The sequence below is a fragment of the Mauremys mutica genome, chromosome 3, assembly GCF_020497125.1.
Source record: "Mauremys mutica isolate MM-2020 ecotype Southern chromosome 3, ASM2049712v1, whole genome shotgun sequence".
NCBI lineage: Eukaryota > Metazoa > Chordata > Testudines > Geoemydidae > Mauremys > Mauremys mutica.
In genome coordinates this window covers 7,487,070-7,509,887 of record NC_059074.1, presented here as the reverse complement: position 1 = coordinate 7,509,887, position 22,818 = coordinate 7,487,070, and the positions used below count along the sequence as shown (strand labels likewise).

At 50.9% G+C, this 22,818-nt stretch overlaps 1 protein-coding gene across 10 annotated transcripts in view; it reads left to right on the top strand.

Moving 5' to 3' along the window:
- The window catches only part of EFR3B (EFR3 homolog B), a 150,924-nt gene that overhangs the window by 70,712 nt on the left and 57,394 nt on the right, over positions 1–22,818 (top strand). For 9 of the 10 annotated variants that reach the window (XM_045011253.1, XM_045011248.1, XM_045011252.1 and 6 more), the window contains 3 exons: positions 4,545–4,621; positions 7,278–7,405; positions 18,257–18,407. In XM_045011253.1, the coding sequence (XP_044867188.1) occupies positions 4,545–4,621; positions 7,278–7,405; positions 18,257–18,407 (356 nt within the window). Of the gene's footprint in view, positions 1–4,544; positions 4,622–5,819; positions 6,395–7,277; positions 7,406–18,256; positions 18,408–22,818 lie in introns of those variants that run through there. The other variant, XM_045011251.1, reaches the window with a different exon arrangement.

Sequence of the window (22,818 nt, the reverse complement as noted above, 5' to 3'; positions counted from 1 at the left end):
TATGTCCTGGCTCTGCAGAGACACCATCTCTCTCCATGAGATCCCTCAATGTTTGCTATCGGGTGCTCAGACTCCTAGAATCCCCTTTTAAATGGGGGAAGGGCTGGTGGTCCAGTGAGGCCTTCCTCTCTGGAAGGGGCACCACCCTGGATTTGTTGCCCATCAGAGCACCCTGCAAGGACTGTCTAGCCTCAAAGGCTTTTGTGGAAGGGGTGGGGTAAGCTGGATCCAGGTGGGTGGAGTGGGGAGCATTCTATCCTAGGGCAGGACTGTGTTCTTGAGTCTACTGAGCCAGCTGTGTGTGTGTGTGTGTGTGTGTGTGTGTGTGTGTGTGTAAAATAAGGATACAGAGCTCTTCGAGCACTGGGCATTTGATAAATGTAAGCGATTTAACGTTGTGGGTTGGCTGCTCCATTGATTGCCTCAAGAATAATTTTGCAGTGCCGGCTGACTGACTGTTAAGTCCTTCCATACATTATCAGCTGGGTTGTGGTATTTCCTGTGGGCTAAGAAACACCCATCAAATAAAGGCACTTTTGACAGTGAAAACTGGCTGTGCCGACATAATAAAATCTTACATTCCCATAACATCTTTCATCCTGAAGGGCTCCCGAAGGAATCAGTCTAGCAGCCTGTGTGGGGTGTTGTGACGGCTGTTCGTTCGTGCGCCGCAACAGTTAAGGACAGAAAGTGAAGGATAATGCTGTATTCAGCGGAGCCTGGAGGGGGAAATTTGAGAAGATAGAACTTCATTCTCCAAATTGGAATCTGATCAGGACACTGAGAGATGCTGTGAGTTCAGGACTTCAGCATTCTGTCTTGTGTCCCTGGGATTGTCAACACGGGGGCCGATCAGTGCCAGTTGGGATGTTGTAGGACAGGGCTTCTCAAACGGAGGGTCTTCTCAAACCGGGGGTCGGGACCCCTCAGGGGTTCGCGAGGTCATTACATGGAGGGTCATGAGCTGTCGACCTCTACCCCAAACCCGCTTCCCTCCAGCATTTATAATGGTGTTAAATTAAACACACTTTTAAATATATTTATTGGGTGGCGGTCGCACTCAGAGGCTCGTGATGTGAAAGGGGTCACCAGTAAAGAAGTTGGAGACCCACTGTTCTAGGAGGTGTCGTTTCTTCACTAGAGAAGGGGACTGGGAGACAGGGCTCCCGGGTGCCCCTCCCAGATCCGGCCCTGGCTCTTGGTGACCGTCAGCGAATCGCTTCTCTCTGTGCCTTACTTTCTCCATCTGTAAAACAGGCATAGTCTTTGTCTAAGACAATCTGACTTACATGGCCCCTGTCACTTTGGTGTCTGATCGCCTCACTGTCTTTAATACGTTTATCCTCTCAACTCTCCTCTGAAGTAGGGCAGTGCTAGGGTCCCCCTTGTACTGGCACAGAGAGACTGAGTGACTCACCCAAGGTCCTACATGAAGTCTGTGGAAGGGCAGGGACTTGGTCTTCCAGGTAGGCACTCTAACCACTGGCCCATCCTTCCTCTCTTAGTAATACCGACCTTGAGGGGTGTTGTGAGGATTCGTTGTTGTCTGTAAAGCATAGTATCGGGGCGACTTTTTCCTGTGTTGTTTCTTGCCATGTGGATGCTTCTTCACTAGATCTGGACTGAGACACCCCCCCCACAAACTTCCATCACTTTCCAAACAGCCATCAGATTGTAACATTTGGCTACCACTGAAATGGAATAGATTGGGATGGGTGACCTAGAAGACTAGGTTTCATTGGCGCCACCTCCTTTCCTCCCCCCCACCAACCAAGCTATCTCATCTCCAGCCCGTGAGGTCTTGTGTGTGAATACATTGGTCTTTGTGTTTTTAAAATTCTCTGTGGTGACACTTATCAAGTTGCTCATGTTCTGCAGAAACAATTGAATGTGTTCTTGTGAAAATGTTGGACGTCTTCCTTGGGAATTTGTTCCTTAATTCACTGGAGTGCCAGTATTTGTTTAGGTTGTTCCTGACCTTGCTTTCCGCAGGCAGCTTGTTTGGAGAGACAAAAGGGTGGAAGGGGTCATGTGCGTTGAGGCAACTGGGTACCTGTTTTCTCTGCAGAGCAGACCCTGTGCAATAACAATGGAAACTTCATCACTCAGTGAACAGAGCTGAATGTGAGTGATGACTATCAACCAACTCGAGTACAATGTTTAGACAAAGCGAGAGAGAGAAATGTTTTGACAGGCAAGCTGCAAAACAGGTCAGGCGGGGGTACATTAATGTTGCTGTTTGTCTTTCTCTGTGCTCAGATCTGTCTTCAGAGGGGGCAGGGAAGAGGGGAGTGAGTAATTTAAAGTCTACTCTCTTTCCTGTGATACAGCAGAAGGTCAGAAGACTTGAACGAGCTTGGTTTTGCGGTCTCCTTAGATGGTTCCTTGATTAGATTTTGTGGTCTCTTTAGATGGCTCCTGCCTGACCACAATACTCTATGGGATGACCCAGTACTGTTTAACTGGACCTCTGTTCGGGAAATAGCCAATGCTGGCATGGATGATTAATCTGGTGCAGGGTCCCTTTGGCACTGATGCATTAGTGAAATTGTAATGACTCACCTCTTTGAGAGACACTTCCATCCGCATGCCATTGGGACCTCTGGATGGTCAAGAATATATCGTAGGGAAGAGTCCTACATTGGCAGGGAGCGTGGAGAGGGGAAGAACTAGATGAACTAATCGGTCCATCCCCTCTGTAATTTCAATGGGTTGTATTCTGTTCTATCTGTCACTGATTCTGTAATACATGCTGTCAATAGTAAAGGACCAACCAAACTCCTGACCAGTATGGTTGGACAGCAGATGACTTTTTTTTTAATAAGGGTGGGCACCTGTTGGATGAGGCTATCTGATGACACACCAGCATTTTGGTGCTAGGCCCAATGATCTGGTGCTCTCTTGCCCATCATTTTGTGTAAATATTGATTTACTTAACCCTATGTAATGAGTTGCTTGCTCCATTTCTCGTTGGGTGCATTTTCTTCTGTGGCATCGGTAATACCTCTATGGGGAGCGAATGAAGTCCTCGGCTCTAATCCCATTTAACCCCCATCCTCCCCAGGTAAGCCTGAAAGAATACATAACCTTTGCAGGGTGCCCTGCAAACCAACAAATGCGGACTCTCTTGGCCCAAGTGGGAAGTGAGTTCCAGGACAGTCAGCATCCCTTCCATCTCCTCTGAGGCCAGGCCAGGACTTGGGGGGGTGGGCGGGAGGGGCTCTGTGTAACGACAGCAGGTGGCATGAGCTGTGAGAGTCACTGAAGGGCGAGCGAGCCAGAGAGGACCCTGAGGACAGCCTGTGTCCAGTCATCACACGTGACCCCTGTCTCTTCTCTACCAGGAAGAATGCTTCACTAGCTAGGGCCACAAATGCCTCGGCACTTGTCCTCCCCAACCCCCACCCCCAGTTTTCCTGGCTGAAGCGGCTGTAGCTCTTAGCTTTACTACTTCAGCTGATTTGCAACGAATATGCAGCTCATGAAATTCAGGTCCTGGTCAAATCGCAGGCATCCCTGCCAGCCGAAGAGAACTTGCTTTGTGAGTGACCTCGGGTGCAACCTTCTGTGCCTAACAATGTAAGAGGATCTCAGGTCACATTGTTGCCGCAGTCAGAATCTGCCTCGTGTACAACTGTGAGACGTTTTCCGCCACGTTTTCTGTGGCAGCAGCTGATCAAAGCGACTCAAAAACAGGTTCTTTAAAGACAAGTGTTGTTTATTCACCCAGGGGTACATAGCAAGCAGGGGAAAGGGATTGACCAACAAGAGACCTGTCCGTCTGGGTCTTCCCAAAACTTTGCAAGTGTTGGGCAAGTTCCACTCAGCCCGGACACCTGACTCATGGCCTTGGCGAGACAGGCTGCCCCAGCCATGTTCTCCCAGTGTGTCTGTGTCAGACTCATCTCCAGCTGGTGCTGCCCACTGCGCCTTACTCCCCAACTCCTCTCTAGGCCAGGGTCCTTAATGGTATAGTGCCCCTTTGATCCTAAGCTGGGCCTGGGGAAGATTTAACCTGCTAGCTTGTTTGGAGCCAGGCAGGTGGGCAATTAATGGATCCCCCATCATTCCCTTACAGATCCTGGGTATTCTCTCTCACAGTATCTGTCATTGTTTCGTTACCTGCTTGTTTTCCCCCAGGGGCCTTCTGTGATTTAACTCCCTGCAGTCAGGCAGGATCATATCCAGTAGGTAAACTGCAGGGCCTAGGATATTTGTAAAACAACAATACAGAGAGCTCCCTCCTGCTCTGCACGGGGCTTCCAGCATTTCCCTCGTCTTCTCAGTCATGACACTTCACCACGGCGTTAATCTTTGTGATTCATCCCTTTGCAGGCACTCGTGGCCCCGAGCAGTCTCTGAGTAATGCTATGAGTGGTGGTTGGTTGTTTTTTTTGTTAGCGGGGTACGAGTTTTCTGTCAGACATGCCTCTCCCTGGAATCTTCTCTGATCCAAGCACATTGTTGGCTCTTGACGAAGGACACGTAATGCGGAGGACCACGGCCCTGCTGCGTTGCTGAATGGCTTTTCCTTTCTTTTCCAGGTGTGTGCGGCTGCTGTGGCGCGTTGCGTCCCCGTTACAAGAGGCTAGTTGACAATATCTTTCCGGAGGACCCAGAGGTAAATGAGCTTCCTGTTTTACTTCAAGCCCAATAACTTAGCCCCCTGCTTGCTGGAACCAGTCCGAGTTTTCACGTGTCTCCTGTGTGTGGGATTGCAGGAACTCACTGTCATTCAGTGGTATTCACCTGCATGCCAGGAAATACTGTGGTAGAAGAGGTGACTCTTAAGGCTCTCTGGGTCGTACACGGAGGGTTTCATTTTCTGTAATATGCCCTTAATTTTTGTTAGAAGCATTTTGTGTTGGTACCAAAATCCCAAGCCCCTACCACCTGAGCAGGGCCGGCTTTAGGACGTGCGGGGCCTGATTGGAAAGAGCTGCCGCCGAAATGCCACTGAAGACTGTGGCAGTGATTGAGCTGCTGCCAGAGATAGCGGCGGCAGCTCCTCAACCGGGTGCTGCTGTTTCTGGCGGCACTTCAGTGGAGGGTGCGGGGCCCCTCTTCTGGACACTGCGGGGCCCGAATCCCGGGAATTGGTGGAATTGCCTAAAGCCAGCCCTGCACCTGAGCTATAATGGCCTCTCTGGGTTTGTCTAGACTAGGGTTTAATTAGATTTGCCGTCAGCTCAAGGTGATGACCACAGCTGTAAATGCTAGTCTAAACACTCCCCAAATATTTGTTTCAAGACACAGGTGTGTGTGGTTTACCCCAGGCTGAGTCCTGCCACAAACATTAGAGGAGTGTTTAGCCTAGTGTTTATGATCACGTTCGTTAACTGGAGTTAATTGCAATCATTCGCACGTCCATGGCACCATTTGTCCCCTAATTTGGAAGTACTGGCTGCTAGTGACTTGTCTCAAACTCACTCAGTGGCAGAGCCGTGAATAGAAGGCACCTAGGACTCCTTGCTCCCAGGACTGTCCTAAACAGTAGACAACAGAGCCGGGAATACACATCACCGCCAAGTTAAAAAGCATCTCACATCGGTTGCTTATTTCCCACATTATGACATAAAATCTTTGTTTGACGTCTGTTCCTCCTTGTGTTTAGCTGTGACACTCTGAGTATGTTTCCCAGACTGGGAGAAGAGCTCTGTGTAAGCTCAAAAGCCTCTCTCTCTCATCCACAAAAGTTGCTCCAATAAAAGATATTCCCGCCCTGACCTTGTTTCTTTGACATCTAGTGGATGATGTCACAGGTGGATGGGTGAGGACATAAACAGGGAAGCAGGAGTGGCAGAAGCGTCTCCAGATTCAAGACTCCTGTTTTCATGCTGAAGTCCTTGGCAGTACAGAATAAGGGAGGAGGAATGTTGAAAACATCTCACATGGGAACAGAATGATTTCTAAAGAAAACTGTTTTTCAAAGCTTTCCATGACACACAAGCAGCTTTCTGGGATAATTACCAACCCACTCAGGGACAGTGCCAATCCCCCAGCTCTCTTTGAAGATGCTGTCATCGTCCCGCTAAGGGATGTTTTTTTATCTCAACAACGTCGTGATCTGGTAGAATGAAGAACTAACGGCTCCTTTTAATACGTTACAGTATAATTTTGTCTGGAGGAACAGATGAAATTTTTCTTTTCCCTAAAGAGATGTTCTGCTGTTGGTGTCTATAAAACAGATGTATGAGAAATGCCATGGATGGGTGGGAGAACAAGATGCAAGCTAGCAGCATCCCTGGATAACTAATTGTGACCACATGCATGCGAATACCACCAGACGCGAGTAGGAATTGAACCTGGGATGCGTGGCTGGTGGTCTCATAATAGGATGGCAACAGTATCTTCAAAGAGAGCTGGGAGACTGATACCCATGCTGAAAAGGCAGGTAATTATCCCAGGCTGCTTATGCAACCCCAGCAGGTGTAAACTACACAAGGCAGAATCAGGCTTAGTATCTTCCACCTTTGTTGCTGAAGATCACTTGGTTTTAAAGATCCTCTTTGGAAGATGGTGAAGTGGTGAGACCTTGCATTTCTACAGCATCTCCCATCTGAGGAGCTCCAAGTGCCCAACATACGGCACCAGAATAGGTGGCCTGAGCTCAGCACCGAGTAGCTGCCATCCATGCAAAAAGTGTGTGGTTTGCCACAGCTGGAGATAAACCTTGGGGGTAAAAGGGGCAACAGCGGAAGTGAGATCTAACAGACGGGCTGCGTTTCTTTAGACAGAGTGAAGTGAATTGAATGTTGATGCAAGCTGGCGGGTTGTCAGCCCCAGAGGCAGAGGTCTCTGTTTATTCCCAGCCCAGGTTCAACAGCAACCAGTTCCTCACCAGGGTGCTTCAGGCATGACCCTGAACTAAGCAGCTAGTTCAGCCTTCGTCTAGTCAGTCCTATGACTCTGGACTGAGGCTACCAGCTTGTGCCAGCTGTGAAGTGCGTGCTGGGAACCGCAGTGACTCCTCCACTCATTTCACATAGGCCGCTGGACAGCAGACACCTCAATGCTAACGGATACTGACAGCTGACTGTAGGGTTTCTGGCACCTTCCTCTGAATCATCAAGAATCTGGCCAGCGTCCGAGCTATGAGACGCTAATTGACTAATTAGACCATTAGTCTGACCCAGTGTGGCAATTCGCGTGACTTCCAGTGCTCTCGATTTCAACCTGGAGGCCGAAAGCGCTATAGCCCCTTCCCTGTGCCGTTCCTTGGGAGTTGCCTTTTGAAATGCAAAGGAGATCAAACCTCGTGTGGGTCTGTTTTCCAGGATGGGCTGGTAAAAACCAACATGGAGAAGCTGACCTTCTACGCACTGTCTGCGCCGGAGAAGCTGGACCGCATCGGCGCGTACCTTTCGGAGAGGCTGATCCGAGATGTGGGCAGGCACCGATATGGGTAAGGGGCAGCATGACACTGACTCTCAGCGATAATTACACTGTGTGCATAAAGAGTGAGGGCCCAGAACATACGGGAGAAGGTCCAGGCAAAGATTGAATGAAGCTAATGGGATGAATCGGCGCACTGAGCACTGAAATAGACACATGTCCTGGGGGACACTCAAACTACTGTGTTCTCTGTTGCCTGGGCAGCTACACACCCATCAGGTTACACCCAGACGATGGCATCGTGTCACCTGTGGACCTACACGTGGTGCGAGACCAGGAATTGCACTACTGTGCATAGGCACCAACTTTCCCCGGTGCCAGTGGGAGCTTGTGCCCCCCTGCCCCTGCCCCGCCTGCATCCCAACCCCTTCCCCAAATCCCCGCCCCAGCCCTGCCTCTTCCTCGAGCGCGCTGCGTTCCCCCTCCTCGCCCTTCCCTGCCAGCCGTGCAAAACAGCTGTTTCGCGGCGCAAGCGCTGGGAGCTAGGGGGAAAAAACGGGCATGCAACGCACTCAGGGGAGGAGGCGGAGGTGAGCTGGAGTAGGGAGGGCAGGGCGGGGAGCTGCCAGTGGGTGCTGAGCACCCACCAATTTTTCCCCGTGGGTGCTCCAGCCCCGGAGCATGGAGTTGCACCAGGCTCAAAGTACCCATTCATCCATGCCTATGGATTTCCAAAGCACCTCTCCCTGTAGTAGCTAGAAGCCGTAAAAGGCTTGCAACAGCTGCTGCTTATCCAAAGTCATCCATAGCAGTGAGGGGCAGGACTGAATAACACATCTGATTCCTGCTCACCATTGCTAGAGCACTGTGCTTGGACAGGCTCCAGGATTTTGTGGGTCGGTGGGTGATTTGATGCTGGGTTACACCACAGGCTCTTAACGGCTTAATTTTACATACCAAGTATCTGAGCCGTTAGAAACCGGTCACCAGGGCTAACAGCGACACGCCAGCAGGGCTCCGCTCCTGCAGCAAGAGATGAGGTGGGGAAGGTTCTATCAGTTACTTTTCCAAGACTCTGCTCAGGGAAAAGGCTACAAGTAACCTTCAATTTTTTTTTTAAATGAAACCTGAGTCTCCTCATTTCTGGTTTATCCTGAATCATGGGCACTTGTGGCCTTCGTAGGGTCCGAGGTCAGACGGGACCATTGTAATCATCCAGTCCGCCCACCTGCGTAACACAGGCCAGAGAACTGCCCTGAATTAATCCCTGTTTGAATTATGTTTTAGAAAAACATACAATCCTGGTTTTAGAAAAATGCCAGTGATGGAGAATCCCCCAGTTGTTGCAATGGTTAATTACCCTCGCTGTTAAAAACGTGCACCTTATTTCTAGTCTGAAGCTTCAGCTTCCAGCCACTAGATCTTGCTATGCCTCTTAAAGAACCCTCTGTTATCAAATTTCTGTTCCCCATGTATGTACTTACAGACTTAACCTTCTCTTTGTTTAGCTAAATAGGCTCAAGGAGTTCCATCACTTTAAGGCATTTTCTAATTCTTTAATTGTTCATGGAGCCCAAAGTCCGACTGGCTCTGTCGAGCCTGGTCCTTTTCCCATGCGCCTCTGTGCAGATGGAGTTCCATCAGACTGTACCCCTGGCTCCGGTGGTACATTCCTCATGAATCACACCAACCCACACTGCCCCTTCGCCTGGCCACTATATATGTAAATGGTCATCAAAATCCATAAAGCCATAGGACGGCTTACATAAGAACATAAGAACATAAGAGAGGCCGTACTGGGTCAGACCAAAGGTCCATCTAGCCCAGTATCTGTCTACCGACAGTGGCCAATGCCAGGTGCCCCAGAGGGAGTGAATCTAACAGGCAATGATCAAGTGATCTCTCTCCTGCCATCCATCTCCATCCTCTGACGAACAGAGGCTAGGGACATTACCCATTCTGGCTAATAGCCATTTATGGACTTGGCCACCATGAATTTATCCAGTCCCCTTTTAAACATTGTTATAGTCCTAGCCTTCACAACCTCCTCAGGTAAGGAGTTCCACAAGTTGACTGTGCGCTGCGTGAAGAAGAACTTCCTTTTATTTGTTTTAAACCTGCTGCCTATTAATTTCATTTGGTGACCCCTAGTTCTTGTATTATGGGAATAAGTAAATAACTTTTCCTTATCCACTTTCTCAACATCACTCATGATTTTAGATACCTCTATCATGTCCCCCCTTAGTCTTCTCTTTTCCAAGCTGAAGAGTCCTAGCCTCTTTAATCTTTCCTCGTATGGGACCCTCTCTAAACCCCTAATCATTTTAGTTGCCCTTTTCTGAACCGCTATTAGGTAACCATCCACCACTTTGCAAAGTGCGGAAGGGAGGAGCACAGATAGTATTTTATGCTCACTTCACACTGGCAGTAATGAGGAGGCAAGATGCATGGAAGAGGAGGGGACTTGGGCCCACAATTTGCTTTTCACATAACCATTGTAGTAGCAGGAGGCTTGAAAGCAAGATGCAAGAAGTAATTCTTCCACTCTGCTCAGCACTGGTAAGACCTCAGCTGGGGCACTGTGTCCCGTTCTGGGTGCCACATTTCAGGAAAGATGTGGACAAATGGGACAGAGTCCAGAGGAGAGCAACAAAAATGATAAAAGGTCCAGGAAACCTATGAGGGAAGATTAAAAAAAAATTGGATTTGTTTAGACTGGAGAAGAGAAGCCTGAGATTGGATGTGATAAGTCTTCAAGAGCGTAAAAGGTTGTTATAAAGAGAAGTGTGATAAATTGTTCTCCTTTAACCTCTGAGGATCGGACAAGGAGCAATGGGCTTAAACTGCAGCAAAGGAGGTTTAGGTTGGACATTAGGAAAAACTTCCTAACGGTCAGGGTGGTTAAGCACTGGAATAAATTGCCTAGGGCAGTTGTGGAATCTCTGTCATTGGAGGTTTATAAGAACACGTTCGATAAATACCTGTCAGGGATGGTCTAGATAATACTTGGTCCTGCCTCAGTGCAGGGGATTGGACTAGATGACGTACTGAGGTCCCTTCCAGTCCTACATTTTTGTGGTTGTAAGATTCCCCCCCAGGTACCAATTATTACCTTGTTATAGGGCTCAGATTAACATTTCTTTTTGGGGCAATATAGAATGGCACCTATTCAAGGAAGAGACACTGTATTTCATTTGTTCCCTTTATGTTGCAATTTTTTTGGCTCAGCCAGTTGACTGGATTCTATGTTCTCTTTCTCCATCTGTCTTTTATGTAGTGCCATGTCTGGGACTTGCGTTGTTTACAAACCTATCCGTTTGGTAGCAGATCAGTTGCTAAGACTAGACAGCTGCTCTGATTTAGAGTTGCCAAGTGCTGGAAGAATGCAGAAGGGATCGCTCTTTGAAATAATGGAGAGATTCATTCTCTTTGTCTCGGGAACAAAGCCACGACTGACGAATGGATCTTAACGCCGTGGTGCAGTGGGAAGTTCAGTTTGGCTTTCATCCTCTGGGGAAGAGGAGGCAGAGAGGTGCTCCTGAGAAGTGAAAAAGTTGAAAAAGCCTGCTAGGCATGAATTATCATTACTGACAAGATACCCTAAAGCTCTGCCTGATGGCTGCTAACGGGGCTCTGCATGCTACCCAGAAGAACGACTTGAAGAAAGTGTGACATCTGATGCCAGACTTTCTGGGCACTGTTTACCCCCCTCACCTCCTGTGGTACAGGCATGGAATTGACTTGGTGCATCGGTTAATTCCCTGCAGAAGGGCAGATCTCAAGTCTTTCTCTAATCCCTGAAATCAAGCTCAGGTCATCACCAGTTGGAATTGCCATGCTTCTTCAGACCGGTGTCGTGCTGTGACCTAAACTCCAAAGCAACGAATTGCCGGTTCAGAATAAACAGCCACGGGAGATCTGCAGAGTTGAGTTTGTGTTTGCTGATCTCCTGCCTTGTAAAATGAGGTTATAGTCTTTATTTCAGAATCCTTCTGCAATGGTTGGTCATGCTAGTAGCCCCGTGATCTGATCTGATCTGCTTGCACTTGTATTTTTCCTTTATAATTCTCTACAAATTGCTGATTTTTTGAACTCGCCTGCAATAGAACCCAGCAGTTACTGGCAGGGAGCCGGCGTCGATCACACACCAGGACTTCCTGAGTTCCATTTGGCCCTCTGGGCCACCCCTGTGTTCAGTTGTCCCCAAAACAAACGTTCAAATACTGTAATCTGGCTCAGGACACCAGTTTTTAAATACACACCGTTGGGCTCAGTCCCACTGGGTTCCACACCAGTGTGAATAGAAGTGTTTTCAGAGGAGTGACACTGGTCTAATACTGGGGTAAGTGAGAGCAGAATCAGGCCTGGTACCAACTTGTCAAACGCACGCCTTCCTTATGTGCGGTGACCAGGACCCCACGTGCTCCCCGATTCCGTGGCCTTGGCATTAGCACCAGAATCCACCCTTTTGCTGCAGAACCGAGAGGCAACTGCATGAACTAAGCCTGGCCCCCTTGGGGAGTGCAGGACAGCAGAGGGGTGTCTGTCTCTGTGGGGTAACTGGCTATCTACTTAGGGTGACCAGATGTCCCGATTTTATAGGGACAGTCTTGATTTTTGGGTCTTTTCTTATATAGGCTCCTATTACCCCCACCCTCTGTCCCAATTGTTTCACATTTGCTGTCTGGTCCCCCTATATCTACTGCAGTTTTCTCTTCACTTCTTCCCCTGCAGGTAGATGTCTGTAGCTGGCTTTGCATGTTGTATACAGTGCATCTTTCATTTACACCCCATCCACCCTTTGGGGAGGGGGCTTCCGCGGGTGTCTTATTAGCACAGAGGCATCTCAGACACGCTGCCTGCATTGCGGCTAACTGTCTCTGCTTGCAGACGGACCCGTTGTAGTGGGCGAAGATCTCTGCTGCTGTGGCACTCCACTGATCAGCAGTTCTGCGCTGGCACTTGGCATCAGTGCGCGGATGGATTTTTACCACTGTGTAAATCTTTAGTATTTCTGAAGGTAGAAGGTTAAAGTCTATTGAAGATTAACTCATTTCTTCTGGCTGTGTGGGGCTCTCCGGCTCTCTCCTCTGCATCTTTGGGTGTTCATATTCAAGGCTGTGCAATACATTTCCTAGTTTCCTTTTACAAAGAGACTTGGTGCATTGATGTATTCAGCAGCTGATCGCCTGTTCACTCTGTCCGTTGCGTCTGAGGGGGCATTTTTTTTCATCTGCATCATCTTAACATTCAGGCAGGGCGGCGACCCGTGCAAATAGAGCCGCCATCTGCAGATTATTTTCTGCTCGTACTAGAAATCTTTGCTTGGAGAGTCTCTTCCTTTGATGCTCATAGTTTTTCCCCCTTACAGAGCGATATGGTCGTTGCTGCGTGTGACCAAGGCTACCAAATCTAGGATCTTTAAGGAGCCAGGACACGAAATGTACGTTAATTGTATTCTTGTTGTCTTGGCAGCTCACTGGACTGCTTTGTGACACGCTCTATCCAGGTGGGACTCACTTGGCCAGCCTATGTCTTCATTTCATATGAGCTCTTTCTAACTCTGAGTGAAATGGACTGGAGTTTCTTTTGTTTTTTTACCCTCTTCTCCTCTCTGAAAGCCAAGGCTAATCTCTGCTGAATGAAGAGAGCCTCTCTCTAGAATAATATGAGTAGCGCCCTCATGCCCAGATCCTGAGATACTTTACAAACATTAATTAAGGCTCGGGACACCCCCGGGAGGCTGGTAAATATCGTCCTTCCTCTTTGACTGGGGGGAGCGGGAGCTGCAGCACAGAGATGATAAAGGAGGATGCTCTTAGGAATCATGTTTGTTACGGTCATGCCCAGGGACACACTGAGATCAGGGCCCTGGGTAGGCGCTGTGCAGACCCAGCAGAGTACATAACCTTTGTCTCTGAAGAGCTTACGCTGTAAATGGAGAGGCCAGACAAAGGGTAGGGGAAAGGGGTATAATAGATGTGATGGTACCAGGAGTTGTTTGGGAGGTGGGTGGTTGGAGTTAGGAGGGGATTGGTTAAGCGGCAAGGGAAGGGGGGAGGAAGGTAGGAAGGGGCAGGTGTGGAGTGACGCGGCGGTGAAGAGGCTGTGAAGGAGGAGGTGGGAGCAAACAGCTGATCAGCACCAGTCAAAACTGTAGCAAATCTCATCCGTGTCTGTGGCGCTCGGTCTCAGCTCCTTCTGCAGCTGCTCCCCGGCTTCGTTCTCTGGCTGGCTCCTCCCAGCCCAGTTTCCTTTCCCCAACGCCTCACGGCTTGGGGGAAGGGGTGCACTGCGGGGATCCCCGCTGCTCAGCCGTGGCCTTGTGCTTAATGCTCTGGGAGCTCTTCTTGGCTCTTCCGCGGGACTGCTCTGTGCACGTCCCGATCTGTAAAGTGAAGCCCGTGCTTCTCCAGCGGGGTTGTAACTCAGGAGGCTGAGTGAATTCATATTTGTAAAGCCCTTTGGGATCCGGGTCAAAGTGTCCTTATCTGTACTGGGCCAGTGGCCCGACTGGTGTAAATCGGCGTAGCGCCGTTCAGAGCCGCACTGACGTACAGTAGCTGAGGACCTGGCCCGAGATCACCCCCTGATCAGGAGCAGAACCGGGAATAGAGATCACTGCACTAGTGAGGAGCGTGCTGGGTTCCTGTTTAAATGGGGCAGGTCTCATCTTTTAACGTGGGGAGGTGGCCCCGCGGGCTGCTGGTCCGAATTGAAGACGCCCACCGGAGCCCGCAGCCTCTGCTGGCATCAGAGGTGAGGCCCAGGCTGCGTGGGAAGAGGCAGAGAGTTAGTGGGGTGAACCCATCAGCAAACCCCCGCCTGTCTCGGTCCACCAATAGCAGGGGGAGTTCATTTTCCCTGGAGGCTTCGTCACCCTCCGAAGGAGCCGCTGCTCCGAGATTGCCTGTATTCCTTCTTAGCTGGCCCGTCACTCGCTCTGCCCTGAATGCCCACGGGAGAGCTAAGGCGTTAACACCCTGTGGGCCAGGCCGCTCGCAGCCACACTAAGTGCATGGGCAGCACTGGCTGCAAGTCCCTGTGACCCTATTCTCCTTTCCTAGGGTATGAGTGACTCCTGTTCAGGCTTAGGGGAGGGGCTCCTGTCCTGCTGCTGGAGAAGAGGAAGGGTGGCCCAGTGGTTAGGGCTGTAGCCTGGGGCTTTGGAGACCTGGGTTCAAGTCCCCGTGTTGCCAAAGACTCCTTGTATGACCTTAGGCAAGTCATTTAGTTGCTCTGTGCCTCAGTTTCTCCATCTGTACAATGAGGATAACACCCTTCCCTGCCTCACAGGGGGGGTTGTGAGGATACAACAGTGATAGGAGCCATATAAGGACCATAGATGGAGAATGGGGCCCGCAGAGTCTAGCTTGGAGGTTGCACTGATCATTTCCAAGCACAGATGGCTTGAGAAGGTGCTGACGCAGGGAGACAGAAGATTGTCAATGTGTGTGGTTGTTTTTTTTTTTTAAATGATTTTAATCAAATCTGTGCTGCAGCACCTGATGCCAAACATCTGTTAGCTGAAGCCAGAGGAGCTGTGCGAAGAGCCAAATAATTCTCATGACGTGCTCAGGGGGGCAGGCGGCGTTCAAAATAACATCCTGCCGGGCTGGGCCACGTATGCGAAAAGCAAGAGCCTTGGTACCAGCATCTGAGAGATGGAACAGGGACGCCCAGGGAGGTAGTAATGATGCTTCTCGCTTACCGCAAAGCATGTTGCTGACGTTAGCCAACTCATCCTCCCAACAGCCCCAGAAGGCGAGGGAAACAGACCGAGAGGTGATGCGACTTGCCCCGGGCCACGCATGGGGGCTAGTGTGTGAGGCCGGATTGGAAATTACAAACTCCTGGCTCTGGGGCTTGTGTACTCACCACTAGTCTGTCTGCTGCCAGGGGTCTGGGACTAGATCTGCCTTTCCCCCGCGTGCCTTCCCTGTACGTAAACCTTTCCAGGGGGCTGGCTGACTCTGGGTCAGGTCGTGGGATTTGAGTTGATTTCACTGGGGTCACTCAGAAGTCCGACAGCTATGTCTGAAAAGCCCAGCTTTGTGGGCCAATCCCAGATCCATTTGTCAGACCCGGGGCTGGCTGTGAAATAGCCACTGAGGATATCGGGACACATCCTCAGCTGGTGTACACTGCCGCAGCTCCATTGACTTCAATGGAGTTATGCTGATTTATGCCCGCTCAGGACCAGACTCTGTGTTGCTAGTGCCCTTTAATTTGGGGACGGGAAATGCATACGTTTCTGGAGCAGCCCACTCCTTCCACGACTGCAGGGGCCGAAGGCTGCTCGGCCTGTCTCTTTGTTGTATAACTAGCCAAACAGGGAAGTAATCCGGAGACCAGAGCCATCTGCAGCCTGCTTGCACAGACACCTCCAGAGTCGCAGCGAAACAACCAGCTTCAATTTGTCTTGGAAACCAAATGTGACAGAGAACAAATTCTGAAATTGGAACATAATCAGGCAGCCTGCGTGGTGGTGTGAGTCCAGTAAAGATCCATACCCTGATGTTCACAGTGTCTCCTTCGGTCTCTTCTCTCCTGTTCAAATATAGGAGCATTAGAAAAGCGATTTACTAAGTGACCTTAAAAGTCCTGCTGTGACAACTCACTGCAAACAGCCTGGCGAGGCGCCGTTCCACTTCTCCCTCAGGTGTTCTTCCTGGGCTCAACCCTGGGAGCTGAGACGCACCTGCCATGCTCATTGACATCAGTGAGTGGCGGGGGTCTGGCCTTGGAGGGGACGCTGGCGGTGTAAGATGCCTGATGTGGAGTTCACCCTCTCTCATGAGCTGTCGGAGCTGGGGCTGGTGGCCGGCAGTGCAAGGGACACTTTTATCCAGGAAAATCAGGGCTGCCTGGAGAGTTTTCTGGCTGCACGTGGATTGTGAGGGCAGCATTACAGATGATTTGTGCAGCACGGTACATTACAAGCGGAGGAAGCTTTCTAACAGGAATAAATTGAAGAGCTGGAAAGCTCCCTTAAACTGAAACACAAGGGGGTTGCACCCAGGTAACTAAATTTGCTCTGAATCTGATTTAGTTGAGTCACTGCACATAAAATGCACTGACTGGGTTCATAGATTCAAGGCCAGGAGAGACCCTTGTGATCCTGGAGTCTGACCTCTTGTCAGGGCCGGCTCCAGGTTTTCTGCTGCCCCAAGCGGCGCCAAAAAAAAAAAAAAATAGCCGCGGCAGCGCAATCGCGCCGCTCTACTCTTCAGCAGCAATTCAGCGGCTGGTCCTTCGCTCCGAGAGGGAGTGAGGGACCCGCCGCCGAAGACCCGGACCTGCTGCCCCCATAGCGGCCGGAGGGCTACCCCTTGGTATTGGCCGCCCCAAGCACCTGCTTCTTTAGCTGGTGCCTGGAGCCGCCCTGTCTCTTGTCTATATCACAGGTCAGAGATCATCCCCACAATAATTCCTTTTGAACTAGAGCATATCTTTAAATAAATAAATAATCCAGTCTTGATTTAAGAATCGCCAAGTGATAGTGAATCTCTGCAACCCTTGGTAAGCTGTTCTAATGGGTAACTACCCTCCCTGTTATAAAACCTATGCCTCATTTCCAGTCTGAATGTGTCTACCTGCAACTCCCAGCCTTTGGATCACATTAGACCTTTGTCGGCTACATTCCCCGCCCCGAAGATTGTACGGTTGAAGCTGGAGAAGACGTGGGGCGAGTCATTAGTAGCATGACTAGTACCAGGCGATTGTTTCCTGCTGCTCTTCATCAGGAGGCGGCAAACGATCTTTTCGCCTCCAGCAAAGAGATCCAAGTCTAGCCACCAGTGCTCGCAGGCGTTCAGCTGGAGCAGGGCTCTGAGCCGTCCCTGCGGGTGGTGGGACGTCTGACTTTCCCCCGAAGTGCTGCATCTTGCTATCGGGTTATGCTCCCTCCCCTGCCTCCTGTCACGGGGCTCAGGATATTGCAAAAGGCCAAGGAATCCATGTCCCATGGCCTCAGCTGTAAGGAGACGCTAAGCAGGAAGACCAAATCCAGAACCGGTTGGGTAGCTTTGGAAAACGCCGTTCAGAGCCTGTTCTGTTGCTGCCTCCTGGAGTCCTCTGGGCCTTGTGGGGCGGCTGTTATTCCTAGAGAAATTAACCTGTAAAGAGAAGTGTTGTATTGCTTTACCGAGCAGCTCTTCCTGCTGCTTTTTCCCCACCACAAGTCATCTTAACCCCAGGGGCAGCTCTAGACATTTCGCCACCCCAAGCAGGGCGGCATGCTGCGGGGGGTGCTCTGCGGGTCGCCGGTCCCGCGGCTCCGGTGGTCCACCGAAGCCGCGCAGGACCAGCGGACCCTCCGCAGGCATGCCTGCGGGAGGTCCACCGGAGCTGCCTGCTGCCCTCCCGGCGACTGGCAGAGCGCCCCCCGCGGCATGCCGCCCCAAGCACGCGCTTGGCGTGCTGGGGTCTGGAGCCGACCCTGCTTAACCCACAGTTTGCACCATTGCAATTATTTCCCCAGCAGCGTCTTGCAGAGTAACGGGCGCTGGGAGCAGATTAACCCTTTCAGAAGCAAACGTGGTGGTTGGATACAGATTCCCTGTAGTACTGCCTGGGCCAGATCCTCAGCTGGTGTAAATCAGCAGGGCTCCATTGGCAGCTGAGGACTGGGCCCCGTGCTACTGTAGCATCCAAAGATCTTCGTCCACAAGCATTAATGAATTCAACCGAGGGTCTGATTCCTTGGCGGTGTATTGTGCAGTAGGTCGGTATTAACCCTGCTTTACAGATGGGGAAACTGAGGCATTGAGGGGTGAAGCTAGCTCAGGATTGCCCGGTGAGTCAGCAGCAGAGCTGGCAGTCGACCCCAGGGTTCCTGAGGCCCAGTCCTCCCTGCTCTAATCACTAGGCCTCCTTTCCTACAAGGTGAGTTACTTTTGCAATATGCCGTTTCCCTCAGGTACGTGTGCATTGCCATGGAAGCCTTGGACCAGCTGCTAATGGCCTGTCACTGCCAGAGCATCAACCTGTTTGTGGAGAGCTTCCTGAAGATGGTGGCGAAGCTGCTGGAGTCAGAGAAGCCCAACCTGCAGATCCTGGGTACAAATTCTGTAAGTAGCAGCCTGGGTAAGGCCGAGCCTTTCGTCGTCTCTTCTCATGCACAGTGGTTGTCGTCCCCTCCACTCCTCCCATCCCCCCCTCCCCCCCCGCACAGCAATCCTTTGCAGTGTAATGAGATCCCGGTTCGATTCTGCCCGTTCCAATACGCAGGGGCACAAGAGCGTTTCCCCCCCGGAGAGCCGGGTTCAAGCCTTGCCCAGATCACAAGTGGATCGTAATCTCATCCTTCTCTAGCCACATCTCTGAACCACCCTGTGTGTCGGAAAATCTCCTGTTGGGAGAGGCTCAGGCCTGGCATACGGGGTGTGGAAGGGGGCTGCAGGCCAGGATAAAGGGGCATGAGTAGAGCTGGGGTGGGGGCAGAGCGCACAACGAGAATAGCAGAGGGGCTGTGGATCGGGATTGAGGGGCATCATGAGAGCTGTACGGGGAGCCCAGGACTGGGAAAGCAGTGAAAGTCCCTGCAGCTTCCCCCACATAAACCTAGCAGGGGGGAATAGCTGGTTCTGTGTCCTGGAGATCAGGAAGTGGAAGAGGGGCACAGGTCGGGGGGAAGAGTGCGAGTGTGTGTGTGTGTGTGTGTGTGTGTGTGTGTGTGGGGCGGGGGGGTCAGAGGTGAGGGGCAGAGAAAGAGCCCGAGGGGTGTAGAGTCAGACAGACAGGAAGGCAGAGAGCTGGACGGGATCCAGTGCGGAGGTGGGAGAGACTGATGGGATAAGGGTAAGAGAGACCCGATGGGGTGAATGGGGGAAGGGCAGGAGGAATAGGGGTGTCGGGAGAAGATGAGATGGGGAAGGAATGGAATCGGTAGCGGAGAGGGGGAGTGGAGACATGGGGAGGGAGCCAGTGAAAGCGGGAGGGGGATGGAGGGAAGTGGGTTGAATTTAGGGGATGGAATGAATGAAGACGGGACAAAGAGGGAGGGAAGGGGCTTGTCCTGGATCTGGAGGACACCGAGGGCTCAGCGCCCGAAGCTCGTGGCCCTGCTCAAATGGACCTTAATGGGGCGAGGGTTGGGTGTGTCCCTGCTGTCGACCTGACAGCAGCCCCAGGGGAACTTAGAGCCTGTGTCATTTCTGTTGCATTTTCGCCTTGCAAGTGGCGTCTGTCGGAGTGGGGTGGGCGCGCTGGCGGAGAGGGAGACGTGGGGCGAGACAGATGGTGCCTATTGGTGTTGGCTTTCAGTGGCTGGGATCGTGCAGTGTCAGAAAGGTGAAGGGGTCTTAAAGGGACACGGTCACTTAGGGCAAAGTTTGCAAAAGTGGCCACTCTTCTGGGATGCATCAATTCTTAGGAGCTTCTCCTAAACCAGCTCGGGCCCGATAATCAGAGGTGGGGGGCACCTGCAGCTGCCATTGTCTTCCCTCGGGAGTTGCTGCAATATTGCCAACCTCAGCATTCCAAAATCAGCAGTCAGGTCCCCAGAAACCATGAGACTGAAAGAAAAAACATTCTGTCTCCTTTCCTCTTTGAACTTTTAGGTCACGTTCAGGGCACCTCTCCAAGCTTCTTTTTCTGAAACCCTACGAGCTAGAAACATATTAAAAAAAACAAAAAAGGCTGAGAGTTTCATGAAATAACGAGACTCCAGGTGTTGGGGCTTTTAGGGGAAAAAGCCCCCCTAATCCAACAAGATTCGTGATGCAGTCCCAAGAGCTGGTAAGCCTGTTGATGGGTACCCAGCACCTCTAGAAATCAGGCTCAAGGTGTCTAAAGTTGGGCACCCAAGAAATCCGTGACCAGGTGTGGGCTTTTAGCCAGATTTAGCTAAAAGCATGCTGGATATAGTGAAGTGAGACCAGTTAGTCTCCTTGGCAGATTCACATGCTGCTGGTCTCATTTCACTATAGCCAGCATGGTCCAGTGGATAAGATGCTGCGCTAGGACATCAGAGACCTGGCTTCTCTTCCCAGCTCTGCTACAGACTCCCTGCGGGACCCTGGCTGAGTCACGTCTCCGTGCCTCAGTTTCCCCGTCTGTACAAAGGGGATAATAATACCTGCCTTGGATCCGGAAGAAGTTGCAGGGGACAGTGCTGCAGGGTATGGCTTGACCTCGGTCCTCTTTCTTTGGACCCTCCTCTCCAAGCTTAGAGCCCTTTGCCTGTGAAATCCCAGCTGAAGGGTGATTGCTGGTCTGTGTGGCCAGAGGCTGATCTATCCCTTTGTGTTAAGCTGTGACAGTCCTAGACAAATCCCAGGCTGGGGTTTCGTGCCCTGTGTAATGAGCTCTGGCACCTGAGCCCTGCTGGGGAATTGTTAGAGCTCCATCCCTCTGGACAAAGGCTGAACCATGGAAGGGAGTTGTACAAAGCAGATTCTTAACAGCAGCTTTTCAATCAGTTCATAGACATGCAGAGAGCAACGTGCGCTGGAGCAAGCCTAGCCCAGCTGCTACGGCTCGCCGCCCCGAGGGGCTCCCTTCCTTCATCTTGTAGCTACAGGCTGCCGGCAAGGTCACAGCTGCAGCAGCGAGCAGGACCGACGCTGGCATAGCAAGCCCAGCTGCCAGGATCAAGACTCCCTTCATTGGCTCAATCTGTTCTAGTAACTGGCAGGCACATCATGGGCAATACTACTTCTCCCCCCCCCTTAACTAGTATCGCCCAGCGCTGAGAGCTGAGACTCCTGGGCTCTTTTCCTTTCTTTCCTTCTGACTTGCTGTGCGGCCTTGGGCAGTCACGTCACTGTTTTGTGCCTCAGTTTTCCCCTCTGTAGAGCAGGGATCGTCTCGTTGCTCAGCCCTGCAAAGCGCTTTGAGATCCTCCGATGAATATTGAACACTCACCATGAACAATTTGGAACAGCAGGTAAACTTCTTACAAATCATGCTGGGTTCATGTGCAGTTTGTGAGCAGAGAAAGGGCTAAATTAGACAGCGACTGCATTTGCAAGAAATTTTGACCAGCTCAAGTATGTAACATTACCCCCATTCTACAGATGGGAAAACCAAGGCACAGAGTGGTGAAATGACTTCCTCCAAACCACACAGGCCAGAAGTCCTGATTCACAATCCCCTGCTCTCACTACTACACAGTGCTGCCTCCAGCTGGGTAACTGCTCGTACGATGGCTCTTCACACCTGCGTTTGTTGGGACGACTAGAACCGCTTATCAGTTGCTTCATTTCTCTGGAGCACTAGGTTTATGTGACAATTAGGCTTCTGAGGACCTCTGGCTTGATGGCTTCAGTGTTGCTAGTTATAACCCTTTAGGCAGTGGGAGACCCTTGGCTTTCTCTGGCTTAGCCACAAGGGTGGGCGACTCTGTTTACAGCTCTCCTGTTTGAACTCTGGTGGATGCATCTCAAAGCTCCTGGCTCGAGACTTGGCCGTGTAATAGGCCACCCTCTGGCTGGATGGGGAACTCCGCTCCTGGGTTACGGCCAGTGGCTGCATCCCAGCTGGCAGGCCGGACAGCCCTGTGTTGTGTTCTGCCTCTTTCTCGCCGCGGAACAGAACATTCCCAAGAGCAGCGTGGGTTATAAACATCACCGCATAAAAACCAGAGGCAGAGTCAAAATCTTTCACACCCTGTTCTTCAACGATGTTAATTGCTCCAAATTGAAAGTGATGGGAAACTGCCACGGCGCATCCATCAGCAGAACTATTAATCCACAGACATCGGAGAAGCAAGATCATCGATCGGTCGAGCTAAGTTAGCAGAACGCTGCTGTCGGCAGGCTGGAGTGGTGTTGCGGCACCGTCTCCTGCCGTAACGACTCTGCCGTTAACCCGCAGCCCTCAATAGCCACTTGATTGGAATCATAGGCTAGCAACCTTTCAGAAGTGCTGTGCCGAGTCGTCATTTATTCACGATAATGTAAGGTTTCACGTCCCAGTGATACATTGTAACATTTTTAGAAGGTCTCTTTCTATAGGTCTATAATATAGAACTAAACTATTGCTGTATGTAAAGTAAGTAAGGTTTTTAAAATGTTTAAGGAGATTCATTTAAAATTAAATTAAAATGCAGAGCCCCTTGGACCGGTGGCCAGGACCCTGGCAGTGTGAGTGCCACTGAAAATCAGTTCGCGTGCCGCAGGTTGCCTACCCCTGGGATAGAATCATATTCTCCCAGTCATAAAGCGCATCTCTGTTCAGGGAAAGGAGAATCTCCACTATCTATCTATGGCCTATGACACACAACTGAGCTGTTCTGGGTCCAGCCAGTAGAAGGCAGTGGTCTCCCCCCCCACCCCAGTTCATTCTGATTTACTGTAATATAGAGCACTCTATGAACATTAATTACTTCTCATCCCTGCCTCCCTACCTCTGCGGCATCATAACCTAAACACAGAAGTTAAGTGTTTTGCCTTAGGCTGCCGAAGGAGTCTGTGGCAGACCTGGGATTAGAACTTGGAAGCTCCTGGCTCCCTGTCCAGTGCTCAAAGCACTCAGCAA